The sequence below is a fragment of the Electrona antarctica genome (genome assembly GCF_951216825.1).
Source record: "Electrona antarctica genome assembly, chromosome: 12".
NCBI lineage: Eukaryota > Metazoa > Chordata > Actinopteri > Myctophiformes > Myctophidae > Electrona > Electrona antarctica.
This window is the reverse complement of record NC_136793.1, coordinates 43404143-43426390: the sequence shown is the minus strand read 5'-3', so window position 1 is coordinate 43426390 and position 22248 is coordinate 43404143. Positions and strand designations below refer to the sequence as shown.

The following is a 22248-nucleotide window of genomic DNA, read 5'->3' as shown; positions in this document are numbered from 1 at the left end:
TGATGTCAGGTGACCATTTGAAATAAACATATTATTGTGAATGCATTTGGCTTTGACTTGAGCTCTTGGGTTGGTATTGGGTTTATGGTATAGTACTGATTTCCCCTTTTCTCCTGTATCCTTTATTACTTGTCTTCCTATCTCATCTTGTTATTGTTTGTTTGTTGTCAATGTTGTCTGCCATTAAGTAGATTTGTTTAATTCAGCCACACAATAGACACATGACCATACCATGCGGATAATGTAAATAAACGGTTATTATGAAGCCTCCCTATAGTGTCTTATGTTCTTGTCCCTTGTTTATTTAGCTTTTTTGTTTTAGAGAGACAATTGCATTTGTCTATAGTACTGTACTACTACCACTACTACTACTATTATTATTATTATTATTATTATTATTATTATTATTATAATAATAATAATAATAATAATTATTATTATTATTATTATTATTATTATTATTATTATTATTATTATTATTATTATTATTATTATTATTATTATTATTATTATTATTATTATTATTGTTTTCTGAATTCCATTTGCTCCAAAATGAATGTAAAGTTATGTTATTAAATGTTTAACCTGATATAAGCATACAATAAACTCAGATATGTATATGACAAATATTCATAAGGCCCTCACACGTTGCCCTCACACGTTGCGACATCTTGGCGGCATACAGGTTCGCTTCTTCCTGGAACTATGGCCTATGTTCATCTTATGATAATAATATAGCTCTTTGTGTTTACACAGCATTTGTTTGCTGTAAGACTTTACAGCAAAATGAATTGAACAAAATTAATTTATCATTTTGTTCTGTGCCCACAGGTGGATACCCTGCGCCATGTTATCAGTCAGACGGCAGGATACAATGATGGTCTTGGGGGGAACACGATGTATAGTCCACATGGTTTGAATGTGAGTACAGGTTGTTGTGGTTGTTCTAAAGTTCATGTTCATGCCATGGAAGGGCTGCATTATTTTGTGGTAGTTTGTTAAATTGATTATTTAAAATAATTGTGCTGTGTTCTTGTAGTAAAGGTACATTATACTGTATCAGATACTTGGCAATCTCGGCCGTGAGCTAATCTCTGTTTTCTTCAAGCGTATAGGAAGAGATAATACACATTCACCACTGCCTTGACAAGTCTATATGACATACCATATTAGACATGGTAGACATCTTGGTATATTTTGTCGTTGGACATGGATAAAAGCTGCATTTATAGCACATCCCAGGTCAGGGGGAATAGAACGACATTTAGTAAGCCACATCTTTACTTTTATAAACATCTTTTCATACAGTATGACTCAAGCCAAAATGAGATGAAAAGGCTGTATCTGTTTCATTGAGCTGTTTTGAAATGCTTCATAGACTTTTCCATAGCCTTATCTCCATGATAAAATATGAGCATGTGATCGCCTCAAGCCATTTCCAGACGTGAATTCCATCTTCCCTGATGAGGTTTGATATGGAGCCTTTTTGTAAAGCAGCACATAATCTGAAGCTATCAGAGTAAAGATTAATTTAGTTGATGAGAGAGGAAGAAGAGAGAGCAAAGTAAAGGGAGTGAAATGGTGTCAGGCAGCTTCCCCTCTGCTATATGAGAGTAATTGTTGTCTTTACAGTATATCGTCATGACTGTTGTGTGCAGGGGGATTACTCGCATTCTGAAAAGATTTTAATATTAAACATTGTAGAAATGTAAGCACAGAGCAATGAAAAAAAGAAAGAAAGAAAGAAAGAAAGAAAGAAAGAAAGAAAGAAAGAAGGAAAGAATACAATTAAATAGACCAAAAAAGGAAGTACCATTATGTTACTGGCATATTATTATTAAAAACAAGCAAGCAGTGTTTCACTATCCAATATGGACACAGAAATTGTGAGAGACTGCTGGCACCCAAAGCATTTGGTGTCATTTTGGATTGTTGAAGGCCCTCTCACTATACGCTCTTTAGAAGTGTCAGTTCTTAGTAGGATCAAGTGTTTCACACTTTCTCACAGGGTTTCTCACCACGCACAGTGTATAGGTCTCACTTCCATGCACAGCGTATGGGTCTCACTTCCATGCACAGTGTATAGGTCTCACTTCCATGCACAGTGTATGGGTCTCACTTCCATGCACAGTGTATAGGTCTCACTTCCATGCACAGTGTATAGGTCTCACTTGTGTAACAGTGTATGGGTCTGTGTTCTTACTGTAAGCAACAACATGCATATATGTGTGTGTGTGTGTGTGTATATATATATTTATATATATATATATATATATATATATATATATATATATATATATATATATATATATATATATTTATATAGTTACAGTATAGTACAGTTTCTGTCGGATAATACGGCTACAGTCTATGTAAACGATTTAGCAATACTACGTGTACCATGCTAACAAACAATAACAGAGGCATAGTGGAATCACAACATAATGAACATTTCTGTCTAGAGTGAGCCACATGAAAGTGTCATAATTCCGAGTTCATAGCAATGAATGGCAAAGGCACGGCAGGGATAAATTAGCATTCTCTAACCTTTAGCTTTGTTGATGGCGACGTAGGGGGATCCAGCAAAGGCTAGGTCATGCCTGCAGCAAAGCAAAGTCAGACTAGCTAAGACTGGCTCCATTGGAAAGGCACTGCTCCGTCACTTCCACTCAGCCATCCCCACCTCACGCGGCCCACCCCTCCCTCTTCTTGACTGACAGGAGAATATGTAGAGACAAGCTGTCTGCCTTTGCTGAAATCTGCTCCCATTGGTTGGGACACGAGACAAATGTGTTTTCGGCGGGTCCCTTTGCTGATGTTACACAGAAAAATCCTCAGTGTTAATTTGTCCATTTTTAACTCGGAGAGTGTACAAATGGAATCAAATTCCATCTGTGTACACTCCTTGGAGTTAAATTACCACTGAGGATTTTGCTGTGTACTGTAAAGGAAACAATGTTCACTGGCTGAGCTGATTCCATTTTAATGCCAAATGTTATGTATCCCTGCTTCAGTTCATTCATTGTGCGTGCACACGCACACACGTGTGTGTGTGTGTGTATGTGTGTGTGTGTGTGACTGTGTGACTGTGTGACTGTGTGTGCGCGCACTCGTGCATAATATTTTAATATGTAGTTATATAGTTTCTTTTTTTATCATAGTTTTTTGTGCTCTTTGGCATAAACTCTTCTCACATAATTGGGGATATAAAATAGTTTTGTTATCACATTAATTATGTATTACAGTTTAGTAATTCCTGTCTGTGGTCATATTACAGAGAATTTGATTGTAATCTCTACCCTCGCTTTTTGTGTCTTAGGCTAATGGGGGATGGCAAGATGCGACGACTCCGTCTTCTGTAATATCTCCGACAGAAGAGCCTGGGAGTGTGCACTCTGATACCTCGAATTGATCCGCTATTAATGTGTCTTCGCTCTAAGCTGGGCAGGGACATTCACTGGCTGACCAACTGAAGAGGATTAAAAAACCCTCTTCAGAACTAATTCTTTCCTGTACCTAGAAATCCCCCACTCCACCACAAGCACCACCATCCATCACCGAATCCACCACACCAAACATAAAACAACATTCTGCATTATGAACAAACACCCAGTGTTTCTTGATAGTTCAGTGTTTTCTCTCTATCTTCTTCAATTGCACACTTGTGTTCACCACGCTCCTTATTTGTTGTTTGTCGTAGGGGTAAGCACAGTTATGTACAAATATGGAACTACCCTCAGATCTCACCAATTTTTAAATTTCCACAATGTGTTCTGGTACAAAGGAGGAGGAAATTCAACTCTACTCAAAGTGCTGGAGCACACGGTCGTGTATTTCTAAGACACTTGGAATGACTTTATTTTCAGGTTATTATTTCTTTTCCCCCTCACATTTTCTCTTCACAATACTGTGTGCTTTTTAAGGTACGTACGTACATGATTAAAGCAGCGGGTTCTTTGACTGAAACTGCTGTTTGCAGCAACTCAACAATGCTACTTTTGACAGCTCCATGGCAGCTTCGCAGAGTTACTTTTCCGGATTTATTTTGCCGTACAGCCACGTTTCACTAGATTTACACATGGCAGAAAGGAGTTCACTTCTTCAAACCCTGGAACTTGATTGCTTGATTATAGCATGACACCATTCCACATCTTCTAATTTGATGTGATGTATGTTATGTACATATGTCAGCATATGTTTTGTGCTTTTTATTTTTTATTTTTACTTTGTATTTCCTTGTTTTGCTACTAATTGAAATTGTCACACTGTAGTTGTGACAGTGAGACAAATTACACTATGGCACTTCCTGCAGCACATTAAAGGACCGCCCCAGATAACACAGGAAAAGTTGTATATAATATAGCTAAAGAATAATTATACATCCCTCAAATCAATACAGCTTTATTACCTCATTCAAACTCATAGAAACCAATAGATTTCCAACATTTCCGTAGCTTACAGTAGAGTGCTCACTTACTACCTCTAAACAATATCACCACCATAGTTTTTTGTCCTTATTTAACGTTTTTATGTAGTTATTTTGATCACATCTTGTAACATTGTAAACTCTTCATTCTTCATGTAATCTAATGTATATTTTAATCTTTTAATAAAATATGGTTGCCATGTTGCAACTTAAAACGATAAAAACAAAAATTGAAATGATAATGATAATATTAATACTACAAGAAAATAACAAAAAAAGAAGAATCTAAAGAGGGTGAGGTGCAAAATTGTTGGTTTGTGAATTTTACGAAGGGGCGCGATGAACATTGTTGATAAATTAACACCAAACAGTGAAACTGTTGTAAATACTGAAGAACATTTTGAATGTTACTCATCTTGTTTCTAAATCATGCAAAAAAGGAAAAAAAATCATTATAAAAACTGTAATGCATAGAGGTTTCAGTATTCAGAACTGTACATTTCTGGCTCTGTTCAACAGAGTTGCAACTTCTTTTCTCTTTTTTCTATTGTATGTGATTCTGAAACTGAAAGTCATGACAAATGATTTGTGGCAGTGATTCTAATGTATTAAAGATGTTTAGTGTTTCTTTCTAACCAGACTACACCCTGGACTGAAAAGTCTTCCTTGTGGTAGTTGTGTAATTTCAAACATGAATAAACCTTTTGCTTTCATGATGGGAACATGTGCCTGCTTTGGTTATTTGTATTTTCCCTTTCTGTAGCCATGACTCCACATGCAAGAAGAAGCATAAATAAAGGGTTAGTTTCTCATTGAAAGAGCATGTTTATCCTGATGGACTGATATGGTGTTTTTAACATATTTTCTGTAATGTGTATATTCAGTCAGACCATCGATTTATGACCTCATTCAGGACAGGACAATAATCTTCTCCTGAGGTTATCATATTCTATCTTATACAATATTTGAGTTGAACTTGAATGTCAGTTGAAATCCTGAAGTTGTTTAGGTAAGCTTTAGTTTTACATGATTGCCTGCTCTGCACAAATATTAGCATGTGCATATCCATATTGTTTTTATACAAGAAACATTGTCACTCTATACTTGATAAACTAATATGCATTTGACCTGAGTTGGCCCTGTACTTTGCAGACATTTTCAGATAAACACACAAGGCGTGTTGCGACACGTATACTTTTAGATCTGATATTTTCGGCAAATGCCACCCCCAAATGGTGGGAGGCCGACTGGCCGGTAAAGCCTTAACAGAACCTGCTGTGGAACTGACATGCTTAGGGCAATTAACTGAAATGTCAGCCACTTCTAATTCTGGTTATTTTGTCTGTCTGTTGTGGAAAGGCTGCCTTAATGGATCATTGGTTAACAATTCCACATGGAAATTGACATCCATTTATTCTCATTTTCTCAGCAGAGTTCTTAATTTTCTTGTTGTGTCTGTGGTTGCATTCAGTGTTCAGTGTCAAAAAAAGTGTTCTAATTCCCCTCCAAAAGGATGACAATTGACCTGGCTGGTACCAGTGAAATAATGTTTCAATCCTCCATTTTCACACATCTTCATGTGCTGAAACACCATAACAGTATGGTACTGGTAGTTTTTTTAAGGTCATCTAACATAGTTGTATTATGCTACATGTCAGTCTCCTTTTCTGTGGTACATATACGTACCATGTCTGTGGAGAGACCCGACAAATTCAAAATCTCTACCTTCAAGGTCACTGAGCTGGTAATCTCAATTTCCCAAGTATTACTCAGACATGCCAGAATTGTGGCCTACTAATTTTCCAAACGAAGACGTTTATCCAATTTAGATAAAGATTGAGATTATGTTTTTGTGGATTTACTTTTAATTATTGGGTTTTCCTTATAGATTCACTGGCAGACATTAGCTGCCTTGATTATGTTACAAACCACTCAGTATTAAGAGGGTATATAGTGAAAACATCAGGGTTAATTTAACCATTTGCAACTCTGAGGATGTTCAAATGTATTTGGTTAGATTCAGAGTTAAATTGACACTAAGGACTTTTGTAGAATGAGATATAGACATGCATGCATAGGCCTATATATGTCCACAGTATAGACTTATTTAGATTTTAAGGTACTGTACTATATGAATTACAATTTACTTTCTCATTCTGCCTCTACAATACTTTACAATACAGAGATACATTTGCTTCTTCAAGAATTAGATACTATTGTATTTTAAATTGCCCTAGAACCTATATAAATAAAGAAGCTATTTTGTGAGATTATGCCTATTAGAGCTTTGTCTAAGGTTCATTAAAGACGACATTTTCTAAGTAAAATTCACCATGAAAAGCATGCATCATTAAATATGGAAATCCTGAATTATATTAGCAATATGCATGATCTGAGCTGATGCCAATTACATTAAAGAAAGATATAATTTATTTTATTATGGTGGAGTTCATATTATGCTAAATGTGAAATGTAATTTTTCTTGGTTTGATTTATTGCTGATTGTGCATTGTTCAAAGACCCATGTTATATTTCAATAGAAGAATTGTTTATACATTAAAATTTAAAAAGCTGTTATTGCTCTGCACTACTGGCGCCAAATTAAATTGGAATGCTTTAAAACATAAATTCTAAAGTTGGCATACATCTATTTTTCTTCTCCAAATGTGGGCCTATGCACAATGTGTTGTGCACACTAAGCAAAATAACAAAATACCCACAATGATGGTTTGTTATTCATCTTTGATTTAATGGCTACATTTTTCTTGGTCTTGGTAAGAAATACCAGTCCAAAATCTGAGACGAATGCAACATTGAAGAAGTTAAACCTACTGTAGGATGAAACATTGAGCTTATTAGTCAATTGTAGAAATATTAATAGGCCTTAATTGCTGAATGTTCACGTTTCTTCCAATCAATTTTTGAGTGGTGCAAACCACTCCAACAACCAGCTTTGTCTATATGTGTCCGTGTATGTGTGTACCTGTACGTGGGGCCACGTACGGGTGAGCATGGTTGCTATGGTTAGTGTGTGACGTCACTGCACCACTCAGTTCACACGGGTGTGATTTTATTTTTACATTTAGGAAGAAATAGCCAATTTAACATGAGCTGCTCTTCCTTGGTGCCCACTCTGCCTGTGTGGACCTCAACACTGTTAAATACATTTCAATTAAAGTTAAAGCTGCATATCTTACTGTACAGTAGGTCTAGGCTACTGTATGTATACGTATGCAGTATATATACAGTAGGTCCTACATGTGTAGCCTATCTGTGTCTAGTTAGATTTTCAGAAATAAGGTTGCATGCAAAGCAGTCTTTTTGCTCTGTCAGATATTACTTCATCAGACGCTAATAAACCCAATGACTTGAGCTTGAGATCACAGTACAGTAGCTTGATTTATTAAGTAAGGGGCATAATGGACCATAGACTGACTGTACCGAAGAGATCTGCAGCACTGATTTCTATTAAGGGATGAGGCCTGAGTGGCCTCTGAGCTTAAAACAGTCCAGTTAATTAACATTTGATCCCTCCCTTCCTTATGTCATTCCAAGTTCATTTTCAATTTAATTTCAACCACCATTGGATCCAATCTGTCCATTTCATGATGCAATAACTGCGTATAAGTGTGGTGCTTGAAGATTGCTTTAAGATCACAAATAGGCCCCTCTGCTGAACTGATGGTGGCTTAAGATAAGATAAACCTTTATTGATCCCAGAGGGAAATTCAGGTGTCATATAGCAGCAGTATACTGCCTGTGTTTCAGCCTTGCTACTATAGTAGCAAGGCTGAAACACAGGATGAGGCAGAGATATGAGTGAAAGTCAAAAACAAGATCTATACATAACAATAACAATTAAGCATATGTGTCCTGCCGTCTATCTGTCTCTCTGTCCTTCCATCCATCTATCTAACTTCTTGTCATTTATCAAATAAACCATTAAAGTTTAATTAATTAATGTAGTTGTTGTGTTACCTCGCTACGTTTAGGCTTTATAAGATACGATACGATATACGATTATTTCACATAGTATAGCCTACCACACACTAGCTCGCCCATGGCATGGCATCCTCTCAAAAATGTCACTTTTTGCCACCCATACAGCAATCTCGGAAGCCATCTAAAAAACAAACAGGCCAATGTGAAAAGGGTGGGATATATTCCTCAGCCTATAGTAGGAAAGTCTGTGAAAGATAAATTGCATGCTGCGTTCACGATTTGAGGCTTTTTGTTCAAAACGGGCCCATCCTGCAAACTTTTAAAGACAATGTTAGCCAATTAGGATGGAATATGAAATATCGGACAAATCCATCTTGAACACATGACTATAGAGATACTGTGTAACGATTTGCGGGATTTTTGGACAGAATCTGGAGGAGTAATATTCAAAAATGTGTTTTACAAAAGTTGGCCTCCTGGTGGCGCTACAACAGCCCGTTCTGGAACATTTGGGGCAGAGGTTCATGTTGGCAACTTGGCATCCAGGGAGTGTGTGTGCAAAATTTGGCATCGACCGGGTTAACGGTGCCGGAGATTAGCTGGTAACAGACCACAGACGGACTGACGGACGGACGTTCGGACGCACGCACGCACGCACGCACACACATACGCGGACGGACGGAGGACTGCAAAACAGTCATGGCAGCGAAAGTGTGACAGGTGATCAACAGGTGATCCAATCCAAATGAGGAGAGAGAATAATCTAGCCTGGCTAGAGCAGGGATATCCAGACAGTATTATATTTAAAAAAAAAGTTCAAGTTTAAAACAAACTTGAACTATAATTGAATGAATTCAAAAGAGTAGCCTTAGCCTATGAGCTGTTAGCTTAGCCCGTGATCCACAATAATTATTCACGTGACTACAATAGCGCGGTCACTTGTTTTGACCAGGTTCGAACAAAAGTTACAATTTAGAATGAAAAGTGACAGCTGTATAGCTTGCTAAAGCTAGCATTGAGCAGGGCACATGTCGATGTGTGGGACTACCATAGACAGCAGACATGCAGGACCACCAATAAGGTAAATGCATGCTCAATGTTGGTGTATTTCATTCATGCGTTTCTGTACCAAAACATTGCTTCATGTGGTTAACAACAGCAACAACATCACCAACAACCTAGCCGCTAAGCGTTGGGTTAGGAAGGTTTGAATAAATGGCCAAATAGCCTATCCTTGTTTTGCTCTATAGTGTCAATAAGGCTTTCATAAATTCTCCAGTAGGCCTACCAGTAGCCTATTTCTTTTGAAGCCATGACACCATCAATTTCAGGAATAATTGTAGAAATATCAATTTATGGAACTGGTGTATTTTTCATAAACAGCAATAATTGTACAACGGTTACAGAAATCTACAGATTTCCCCATGTGTATGGATTGTGACCTGTCAAAAGCAAGTGCTTGCACTCTCTCGAAGTTTGTTGTGGTAAAAGAAGAAAAAATAATCACATCCACAGATCCAGCTTCATCTCACTTACTGTAGAAAGTGGATTTTACTGACCTGATCAAGGACATGGGTCAGGAAGACAGCTAAATAGGTAAAATAACCATTATTTATTTTTGTATACCCTACTGTGGTATGCTGCTGAGTAGGCCTATCTACTACTTTGATTTAGGCTATTGTTGTATAAATCATGTCATCAATGTTTGGCTAAGGTTCAATATGAATAAGTTATTATGGCTGCTGTTGAAGATTTTAAGTTGTGTGACAGGACAGCTGTTAACATGCTGAGTGATATTCTCTAGATCAGGGGTTTTCGACAGGTTGTCCGTGGACCACTGGTGGTCCGTGGAGGTAGTGCATGTGGTCGCTGAACATTCATTTAGTATTGTAGGATTTGTTGATTTTTTTTCAGGTGTGTGTGTGTGTGTGTGTGTGTGTGTGTGGCATGCCAAATGAGGCTTCTGTGCTGGTTCTGGACAACCGGAAATGCAGATTACCCGTTCCACCCATCTGTCTGTGTCCCTTTTATGCCCATATATGGAGATTTCTGTATGTGTTTCTCTGTGTCCCTTTATTCCTATATATCGAGTTCTGTGTCAGTCATGCCCAAATATGGATTGTTGTGATGTCAGAACAGGCCTGCTTATGGAGTTCTGTGTCAGGCATGCCCAAATATGGAGTGGTGTGATGTCAGAACAGGCAAGCTCCATATATGGACCATGGGCAGGGGCCCTGTCCAGAGCCCGGGGAGAGGCCTTTTTGGGGCGATTCTGGAGAACCGTGGGTCTGACCGACTCGACACAGGGCACTACAAACCCTGCGGGGGTGTGGAACGCGTGTGTCGAATTTGAAGTTGGTGGGGCGAACGGTTCTCAAGTTACATGGATTACACACGTACAGACAGACATAGATAGATAGATAGATATAGATAGATAGATAGATAGATAGATAGATAGATGGGGCTTATGTGACTAAAACCAGGAAAATACAAGACTATTACAGTATTATATCCAAAATCATGATATTGACAATTTGACATAATATTGATATTGCTCAACCATAAGATCAATATTCCTCTCCTCTCAAAACATTTATATTTCCTATCATTATACTATTTTCTAATAAATGTGGCTGATATTGAAGCCAGAGCATTTGAGCTTTCACATGCCAGCAGCCATACACTGGACTTCAGTGATACATTAACATCTGCTCTATTCTTTTTGTGGCCTACTGTACTAGTGGCTCAGTTGGTGATGATTGTGTACGGCTTAAACAATCCGACCCTTGCCATGAGGTACAGAAATATCATATGATACGACACGTATTATATATAGTACGTGAGCAGCGCAGATTTTTTTGTTTGTGTGATTGTGAGATCTGTTTCACTATACATCGAGAGTGAGTGGAAAAATTCACAGATAATGATGATTGTCAATATTTGGACTTGGATCATGCCCAGCAGCCCAGGCAGTATACAACCTGTCCTACATTTCTACCAAAGCTCAACGTCGCTTTAGACTGAAAGCAATTTTCAATTTTCATTTCATGTATCCTTTTACAGAAATTTGCCTCAACTTGAAATCACCCAAATAGTTGTAAGAGCTCAGGGAACTATTTGAAACCATCTTTTTCAGCATGCATTGCTTCTTCCTCTCCGTGCATCTAGTGCAGTGTAGTGTGGCTATGGGCTACGATGTGCAATGGGAAGTCATTACAGCTTTTGTCTGATGCGGTGTGTTCTCAATCCCTCGCTGCTACATTTATATTTCATATCTCATGTTTCACACTGTATTAACAGCTGTGCCTTGTTTTGCCATCTGCAAACAATTACTTGAGTTTACTTGGCTTTGTAATAATAGCATGTTTTCTTCTTGCAACTCTCTCAATAGACAACATACTGCACATTCTTGACAGGTGCTGAGGCGTTGGCTCAGGAGACACGGTGAGCAGGATTATTACTGCATTATTTAGCCCTCCTGAAATAAACAAACTCACTTCCTCACCAGCATCATGTGTGACTACCAAGTCGGCGTTGTATTTTGGATTGCGCCAGCTCTGAGCATCCAATTATGATTTGCGTTGCCTACTAGCAACCCCAGTAGCCCCTTTTCACCTATGACAAGACCCACTTAGTGTACAATATTTTCCCCTCTATACCCTCTCATTTGCTCACTATCTCCTCCTTTTCTGACCTTTTTACATTCACCTTGCCTTGTTTCACCTACTTCCTATCACCAGAGTGGCTCAGGTTCCGCTCTGCAGTCTAGTTTCAGTATAATAACTTGACACTTCACATTGCATTAGTCTTAGTCCCGACAACAAGGTTATGTGACCTATAGTGTCAGAGAGCATACTCCATGCTTGCCTGGAGTAGCTATTTATCAAGACAGCTTTGGGCCACCTATGATTCAGAGCAGAACAAATACAGATGTGAGGCGGTTATACAGGGGACATATTTGTCCAGCGTCTAAAGCTTTACCTCGCAAACACCATATAACAGACGGTCTCTCTCACAGGGCTTGTCCCCTTATAATGAAATCTTAAAAGCCACTGTACTCCCAATGTAAATATGTAAACCGTAAGCACTTTGCAAAAGAGTAATACATTATGTAAAATAGTATGTTAATACAACATAAATAAGTGGTTGTAGGTGGTCTCCTTGCTCGTCTACTATACCTTTTCTAGTTGACACGGGGTATTGCATGAAGTTCAAAGAGTAATATACCAATCAATAGAAATGTTGGTGTTCGTGCAGAAGACTTGGGTTCGGTTCCTGCAGGACATAAATCTTATGAATTGCAGCTTTAAAAGAACCCTGACTCATTGCTATCCAAGCATTGAGCTAGCCATTTGGGTTGGGGCATGAGCGAGATAGAGGGGTAGACCCTGGGCGCCAAAGAAGAAGGCTGGCTGTGTGAACCCTAAGGAAGTCATTAGGATACCAGTGACCTCACTGGTGCAGCACTCATACAAGTTAGCCTTTGGCATGATGTCAAACTTCGCATGCCATCAATCATTCCATTACCCCTGGCCACCACATATGACGAGCATATAGACACTGACCATTCGGGAACATTATCACGATGACAAAGAAACGTGTTAAAGTGAAATCCAATGGAACTGGTGACAGCAGGTCTAAGTTCACTAGACGGTTTGTCAGGGCTATAACATGCCGTATTTGGGATCCTGCCTTTTTAACTTCAACAAGAGCTGGGACATATTGACAAAATCGACTCTCGTTATAATGTGATGTTATTTCGTGGATGATTATTGATGGCCTTCAGAAAAATAATTGTGAGGAAAAGATCATTAGAGTCCATGTCGTTAAGTCGGCGGCGTATTTTGGATTGTGCCAGATCATTAGAGTCCATGTCGTTAATGTGCATATGATGACCATTGACCAAGCAGGTGTCCATTTCACTCGGTTAGAACAGTGTGATAATAACATTCACTGTAATGCGGCCTTTTTTCACATGGACCTTAGTGTCCCTATTTTGGGGGAAACTAATACATCTAGCAGATTTGTGAGCTTGTACATTGGCTATTTTCTGTAAAGAGATTTGGTGTATATGGAAAAAAGGAGGGGGCCTAGTATAGACCCTGGAGGACTCCGATCAACAGAATATACAGTAGGACCAGGACTTTTTTTAAAATCAGAATAAGAGAAATTTGACATTAATGAACCCCAGACTATCACTCCCTCTAGTCCCAAAAAAAGACACTGCTTGTTCTGCATACAGGTGGATTTACTTCCAACTCTTGCAGGGAAACAATCACAATGTAAAACTTTATAAATAAAGCACACACACACACACACACACACACACACACACACACACACACATAAATAATGCACATATAAATAATGCACAATATAAATGTAATAACGTACAAAAGAAAATGCAAACAAACACACGCTGGCTGCATGTAAACCCAAGGGAATGAGTTCAAGTCCAAGATCAAGTGCCCACAAACAGCGACAGTAACATACAAATTACAAAATACAAATCAATGAATCAACAAAATGTTCAAAATACACTATTGACTTTATAACTAAATTCATGAACAAACAAACAAACCTTTCTCCCATGTCTCCACTTGCATGGGAGGTATTGCAACCACTTGGCATGTCTCACTGACACAACACCATATAAAGAGTTCCGGGCAATGAATAGGGCAATTCTTTTCTGGTAGAAACCTTCCCAATAATAATGAAACAAATAATATCCATGAAACAAATATAACAAATAACAAAACAATTATACATATTAATTATGACAGCCAAACAGACAATATCCTGTCTCATGCTATTGATATTAAGCTCCAACACAGTTGAACTTGTAGCAGTCATATTTATTGTATAATTGTTAATGGTTAGGTCTGCATTATCACCTAAATATTGGGAATATTCTTCTACTTCTTCAAGCCTACGTCACTATCACGTATTTGTGCCATTTTTGGAGATTAGGTAGAACGTGTTTTTATTTTAAACAAGCTTTATGTTCCTGCGTTGCCTTTCTATTGCATATGCCATTCGGCTCTCCATGATTTTTAGACCTAATAAAAATTAGATACAGGTCCTCAACCATCATCCAAGATGAAACCTAATTTGTAGCCAGAGTCACTCGCACTGTGCAGTAGAGCAATGCAGCCCTTTGACCATGAGGTATGGCTTACCTTAATCAGGAAACAGGAAAGAGAATCTAGCTTCTAGAGAGGAAGGCTATGGAAATAAGAAAAAGCAGTCATGTACTGTAAATCCCATGAGGCTTTTGTAGTTTTTGAATGTGTCCCAAGAAATGCTTAAGAAACCATTTTGAACCAGTCTGGAAATTCTGATCTGTTTCACCCTCTCCACCACACCTCCAGCTGCATATTTTATTGTATGGGTCTTCAACACAATGCTTACCTTAATTATTGTATTTATCATGTTCTCTCTCTCTCTTTGTCTTCGTTTTCCCCTCTCTCTTTCCCCATTCTTCTTTCTCCCCCCCCCTTGCCCCCCCCCCCCCCCCCCCCCCCCCCCTCTGTATGTCTCTCTCCTTCTCTCTCTGTGACCAGTGAGTCTCAGGGGTCTGTGCGGCCCCTGTCTGTTTCCTGGTGGTGTCTGGGAGCCCAGGTCTACGAGGCACCAGGATCATTTTCCCTCTGTAGCTGTTGTCACTAGCATGGACCCAGCTAATTCATCTTGCTAATGGCAGGTGGGTCGGTTGAGCGCTATTATTGTGATTTCCTTCTCTCTTTTTTTCCTCTGTGGCTGCAGTTTCTTGATCTAATAAAATTAGGGAAAGTAGACTTAAAACAAGACAGCTCTGCTTGCTGTCGGCATGTTCAAAACCACATTTTAGCTGGGAAATCAAACTGGCTGTTTGAAGACTTTTTTGTATAAACAGTAAAATATAAGAAATTAACACAATTTGATAATAAGTAAATACATCATAGAATAAATAATAACATATTTATAAAGGTGTAATTTTATAAGGTAATTTAATTAATTGGCTGAGAAAATAATCATGCTTATAGACTATATTCTCTGTAGTTTACAGAAATTAAATTCATCCATTTAAAAAAAATGGATGAATATAGTGATTTGGGGAATGAATTCCTTGTGCTTTTTTATTCTTTTCCTGAGAACAGAATATAGAGTTAACAGCGTAAAGGCAGTCAGTTAGACTCACTGGGGCATGAATCTCTAGAGAGCAGCGGACATGGAATGAGCCCAGGCTGATTTCAGTCATGGAGGAAGGTCGTCACCGCACAAATGAAAAACATGAGAAGTGGTTGGAGGTCTAAGCAAGTCCTCAGACTGCACTCAGTGGGAGCAATTAAGTCCCCCCCTCTTCCTCAACATAGGTAACCAGATCTTCCTATTGACATTCTCAATAAAAGGTCATTTACAGGATGGATAAAATAATCACGCTCCATAGCCAGAGAGCCTCACACAGCACAACACAAACTTCCAATTTGCGGTCTGAGCTATGGCCAAAAAAAATATAGCACATGTTATTTACAAAATCAAGACATAAAATCAAAGATTTAATTCACATAGGAGAACAAGTGGAATGCATTTAAAGGATGATTCAATGAGACATGACTGTGTCTTTGGAATCTGTGTGCGGAATCTTCATCGCATGAATTTCAAAACCTTGGAACACAGTCCAGCCCAACCGCAAGAATTCATTACCATCATTGCTAGGCTGACACAAATTAAGTCCTAGTACTTTCTGCCTTGCCTCTCAGACCACAATACTTCATCATAAGTCATCCTTAATTTGTTTGGTTGTCACAGGCGCCTGTTGTCAAGTCTGTTAGCTTGCAGCTTCCTTTGTCAAAGCTTGTCAGGCTGCAGTGGACTAGTGCAGGAAAGGAGCAGTGTGATTTTCACACTGTCACTGATCCCACTCCTGAATATGTGGAACACAGTCACATAACTCGCATTTGCCTCAAAGTCAGAAATTCTAAAGTCATTCACCTCTGTACTTCAGCGGTCAACGAATGAGGTAATCGTAGAAAACGAGGCTATATCAAACCCCATTATTCTTGCAGTATTTTCAAAACCTACCGTTCCAACATTATATTACATCTTCCAGGAGGAATCTTCCCAGGGTATTTGCTTTTATTCAACATACTCCCAGTACATTTTTGTTCTATAGTTCAGGTAGTCCCATAGCAGCAATGCTCTAAAGATAGAGCTATCAGTCTGTTGGTCCATCCATCCGTCTGTCCACCATTTTTGTCCTAAATGGCACATCTTGAAAACTACTGGCTCAATTGCCATGGAATTTGAGTTTCACCTTCATGTTCTGTAGAGCACTGTTTCCCAACCAGTGGGTTGGGACCTGTCATGGAAACATTTGTATAGGTCGTGAGTAAATATATTGAATTTATTTATATTTACATAAATAAATGGACACATTTTTATGGGTCGTGGGTCGTGAGTAAATTTATTTTATTTATTTTTACATTTCCTACAATTTCTTATTTTGTAAAGGGAAAAAAATAAGAAAACATTTTGTGTCTCCCTGGGAGCTGAAACATTTTGGAACAACAGAGGGCATCTACTGTTTTTTGATGACTCCATGAGCTTCCCTCTAGTGTGGGGCGCTTCAACGTTTTTCAGGCCAAGGACCCCTTAGCTGAGACAGAGATGAAGCGGGGACCCCCACCACTACATATTGTATACAATATTGTTTCATTGATTTCACAGATACTGTAGCTTCATACACTTGTTTGACAGCTCTATCACTGGTGCTGAGTAAATTCAGGTTTGTTGTGCATTTCAGGAGGACGTCCTGTGTTCGGCTATATGACTGTCCCAGTGGTCCGGCAGCTCTTCCGACAAGAATGAACAGTGGCAAAACGAAAACATTTTGAGGTAAGTTTGACCAACGCTCTTTCTACTTACGGACAGATGATATTATCTAAAGAATATTTTGTTTTTGAAGAAGATAAGATACGCCTTTGATCTCTGAAGGGAAATTCAGGTTTCACGAACACCTACGAACAAAATAATTAAAAGGTGTACAGTAGCATTTGTCTAAGAGTGGAAAGACTACAGTATGGTAACACATGAAAGTTTCATTATTATGTTGGTTACTTTTTAAATTGTTAGTGGTTGTTGTTCATATCTCCAGGACTCTCTGCATGGGCTAATGTCTATACATTAGTCCATCGATATACACACAACTAGTGAGTGAGTAACCCATACAGTACCACCTTGCATAACAAAATGCAAACTGTCCTTTTTTAATAAGGAAAAATAACCTATACAGTCTGAATGAATGAATGTTCTTGTGTTAATTTTGCCACAGGAAAGATGGAAATGTTTCATATACCCATATACAATATAACGAGACTGATGCAACATAGACACCATAGAAAACGATGTCACATTCTTTGCAATGATTGTTATCTCTAATAATACTGCAGTATAAAATGCGTTGCTTATTTGAAATGGAGCAATATATATGACTGTCTCTCTTGTGGACTTCTGTGGAGGGTTAATGGTGTTACATCCCCAGTCAAGCGGACTTAATGGGAATGGGATGAGAGGGGTGGGGATCTCTATTCCTTCTCCATTCCCAACACAAGTCTGGGGACGGGAGGGGGGAGTGGAGTAACACTATTCAGTACACGACCAAATGAGATGCCCCCCACCCAAAAAATAGAAATTTGACCCTACGGAAGCATACTGAAAATGATTGCAGAATGTAGATTCATACTTTATAGTTGATGGTTGAAAGGGATTGCTGCATTTCCAAAATGATTTCATAAGAAGGAATGAAATGCAGATATCTGGTTGTAAGGAGTTAGCCGCTGTTAATGTTAAAAGTCATATACTTGCACTCCATCTCAGTTTGGCTAATTACTTCCCTATAAAGCACAAATTCCCCCAGGCTCTTTACCCAAAAGCAATAAACATTGTATTACTCTAATTCACCAGTTGGCAAATGACTTCAAGGAAAAGCAAGGGGGAATCGACCAGTTTGATTCTCAAACATTTTCATGTCAAGGACCCCCAAATTGGCATGAATTTGACCACGGACTCCCACCTGAAAAGGGAAGATTTGTGTTTTGTGGCAATTTGTAAAAATTGTAGAACTTTGAGAACCACTGCTTTAACTGGACTGTAAAAGCCAGCAGGTTTACTGTAGTCAACAAAGACATACAGTAAATGGTGAAATGAACACAAAGGTGAAACAAGAAGCACAAGGAATATAATGCATGTTTGACATGTTGAAATGGAGCCACGACGATTCTAATCCACTAGAAATTTTTAATTTATGTGATTCATATAGTGAAGCTGTTATCCATGGCATGATGGGCCATATCTCACATTCAAGATGTGTCACATATATGTGTCATCACAGCCACATTCTAGGAATAGACAGAAAATGATCCCATGCATGTGCTATAATTGTGTGCTGAAAGAGACGTTCATAAATGTGACACATACATGTATCAAAAGAATCTCAAATTAAGGCGTTGTCTTGCCAAATATTTAGTAACAAAAATGAGAGGCAAAAAGGCCGGCTTCATCATGCACAGTCCACCTAATGTGAAATAGATCTATTGTAAATGTACACGGATGTGATATTGCGAGGAGTGTGTGTGGTGTGTTGGATTGAGCAGAGGAGACAAGGTGGCTGAGTCTTCTGAATAAGTAAAGAGACAGTATTAGTGAGATATTTATGTGAGCACTATTATCCATGAATCATCGGGAGCCTGGCAAATGGCTGTATTTCTATGAGGAGAGAACCGCCAGAGAAAAATGGAATCAACACTTTCACACTCCCAGTGCCTCCCTTTAGGTGTGCTGCTCCATTAACCACTTGAGCCCCATTTTATACTTTCAATTTGTTTCAAAAGTAGCCGATATACAAGCTCACAACGTGTCGCATCGCGTTGGGTTGTGAGCTTGTAGGTAATGTTGCGATTTTGGAACATTTTCACCTATAAGTATATGCCCAAAATATGTAAGCCAGATTGAAAGATGTTAAAGGGATGTAACACCACTTAGTATGCACTATAGTGGCAAAATTATCTGGTTTAGTAAATTAAGTACTCTAGTCTACGAATACTAATTATTCAATTAGCCCCAGAGTTGTGTTGGTAAACAGGATAACTAAAGAGCCCTTATAGATTATTGTCCAGGGCCACTGCGGTCTAGATTCGTTGCAGATGACTATAATGGAAAAGCACATCTCAGCAAAAGTGTCACCCCCATACATGCTAGAAGTTATTACTGCAGGCTTGCAAAGTGTCATTCTAATTCATGTCTAAGTGGACATATGCCACACAAAGGACATCTCACATGGAGAGAAAACAGGACCAGATTCCAGTCACACAGAGAACGTACAGTAAATAAGAGTGAAGTAGCTGTTATTCTGATGCATTGATTTGACATCAGTGCTTACCTCAACATCAAGACACGACCAGCTATCTTAGGAAAGTGATGATGATCTTAGCTGCGTTGCTCATCAACAGTGAGAGAGATCGCAACGTACAGCTGTCGGCATGCAGCACTCATTTGACATCTTGCTATCGTGGGTCCTCAAAAGTGCACGTGTCAGGAACTCAAAACTAATAGCGTAATGTCTAACTCCAGAAGATTAGCCAGGCAATGGCATAAGCCATGTGTGGAGGAGGCTGTGTGGTCGTTTTGAAGTTCTTTTTGAAAAATGTGTTTAGCAGTCGTACGTGAGGAGAGAGAAATGAAGGTGAGAGTGAGCGGTTCTGCAAGAGTGGAAAATAAGTGAAGTGTAAGTCATAGGTAGCAATATTTTGATAAAGTAATCATGCTTCAGGAGCAAAAACCCCAGGACTCCGATATCAGCCTTTGGTGATTCTGCAGAGCTCTCCTGAACATGGCAGCATCAGATTTACAAATTGAAAATCATTAATAATTCTAACCAGGATGTGATAAATCTGGAATCACTCTCGATGAACCTGGACACACTTCCATAAATCAAAAAGATTACTTGGAAATTTTTTAAAATCTGACGTCAAAGTGTCAGGCTTACTAATGGTTTTTGTAGATCCCTTACCGTGATATATCATTAATCTGAGATACATTTGAAGTATGTCACCGGGGCAAGTGTGATCCCTCTAATATTCGGAATATGCTTGGTCTGTGTCAATACAGGATGTGGAGATAGGGATGGGGTGGGGGCCAGTATGAGAAAGTTGTTGTGGTTTAGATTCAGATGGGGAAGGATTCATTGGTGTTTTTGCCGTTTGCTGCATCCTGCACATCAGTGAATCACCTTGAATATCCCCTATTCCATCTAATGAGTAATATATCACCACTGACAAAGAATGATGATTATGATGATGATGACGATGTTGATGACGACAACTGCAACAATGATTATATATTGATGATGTTGATGGTGATTATGTTAAAGTGAATACTGTGTAAGTATGGCACTTATAGCTGAAATGAGTCCTTCTTGGGATACAATTCATCCACCTCCTTCTTTTTTAACCTCAGGGAATATTCACAGTAAATGTAATATTTCACAAATCCACGTCTAAGGTGGAAAGTGTTCTTTATTCTGAGAGATGCTTTGGCTGAGACTTAGAAGAGCATCATTGTGGAGAAGGAGGTATTGACCGTGGCTGTGAACAGACTCAACAGAGCACCTCTGTAATCTAAATGTCATTCACTGAAAGGCATCTCCCACAAACCCAATGGCTTTCATCTGAATGTGTCTCCAAAAGATTCAATTACTCTTTCTCTCGTTCTATTTCTCTCACCCCGACCCCCCCCTCCCCTTCTTTCCCATGCACCAGTTGCTTATCTGCCGTGATTATAGTCATTATGAACCAGCCGTGTCTGTACTGAGATTTCATCAGAACCAGACATGCTCAGCCAGCTGCCTTGCAACCCCCCCCCCCCCCCCCCCCCCCCCCTCTACTAACGGAGCTGTACACAAGGCGCTGGCTGGCCATCCACAGGCCCATATTTCAAACGCACGACTCACCAGGGTTTCTTGTAATCAAGACAGAATGGGACAATAAAATACAAATAATCATCTGTAACACTGGATTCCTATTAACTTGAATAGTTCCATCTAGAATTGTGTATGATGGCCATGGTGCTACAGTGTATATAGTATTGCAAAGCTCCTATTTTCCTATCATAGTAAAAGGGGTGGGAGGGGGTGAACGTACTACTGCCGTTGGATAGAGAGGGCTGTATCAGGCGACGCAGCTGCTCTTTTCATGCTGAAGATCTGCTTCTCGCACGTCTCCGTCTAGGTTTCAGTCGGAGGAGGCGGAGTTTAGTATGTGATGGAACAAAAGTCATTCTTTGACAGTGGCATCAAAGGAGATGGCTGCTTTTGTGTTGGAAGCGGAGCGTGTTTGAAGTGCTTTCCTGAAGATAGTGGAGTGGTAGGGCAAGTTCATTGTTGCCTGGCTCCGGGGATGATTATCTGCCGCTATCGCTCGTGCACGTCTGAAACAACTGTCAGTGTGATATGTGAATAATGATTCCCCTATATTCACCTGCCGAAGCCTGTCCTGACCTACTGTGCCACTGAAATACATATTTCTCAAGATTGTGAATTGATTTCTCATTCTTTCAAGCCGCAATCATTTCTTGTTCCTAATTACCATTTCATAATGACTGTTCAAATGAACAATTGGCGAGGACATATCAGTACCTCCCACTCCCCGACTATGCTCTGAGTCAGAGTGCAGTAGTTAACAATGTACCTGTATGTCTTTAAGGACCCTCCTTTATATAGGAGTAGTTCACCCCGAAAGATTACTTATGTTCTATCAATTACACACCCAATGAAGCCTTGAATTCATGGAGTCATTTTTGGGATAAACTATTCCTTTAACTGTGTTTAAGAGAAGGAAAACACT

At 39.0% G+C, this 22248-nt stretch overlaps 2 protein-coding genes across 8 annotated transcripts in view; both read left to right on the top strand.

Moving 5' to 3' along the window:
* Positions 1-3412, top strand: part of LOC306933922 (pre-B-cell leukemia transcription factor 3) — a gene marked incomplete at both ends in the record, with an annotated part of 77261 nt that extends 73849 nt beyond the window's left edge. For 2 of the 5 annotated variants that reach the window (XM_079516294.1, XM_079516293.1), the window contains 2 exons: positions 832-921; positions 3320-3412. In XM_079516294.1, the coding sequence (XP_079372420.1) occupies positions 832-921; positions 3320-3412 (183 nt within the window). Of the gene's footprint in view, positions 1-831; positions 923-3319 lie in introns of those variants that run through there. The other 3 variants (XM_079516295.1, XM_079516296.1, XM_079516297.1) reach the window with 2 other exon arrangements.
* A 5639-nt stretch (positions 3413-9051) lies between these two features.
* The window catches only part of LOC306933361 (multivesicular body subunit 12B-like), a 168309-nt gene continuing 155112 nt past the window's right edge, over positions 9052-22248 (top strand). For 2 of the 3 annotated variants that reach the window (XM_079515559.1, XM_079515556.1), the window contains exons 1-3: positions 9052-9449; positions 14932-15071; positions 17154-17245. The gene's annotated coding sequence lies outside the window, so the exon portion shown is untranslated. Of the gene's footprint in view, positions 9450-11757; positions 11813-14931; positions 15072-17153; positions 17246-22248 lie in introns of those variants that run through there. The other variant, XM_079515557.1, reaches the window with a different exon arrangement.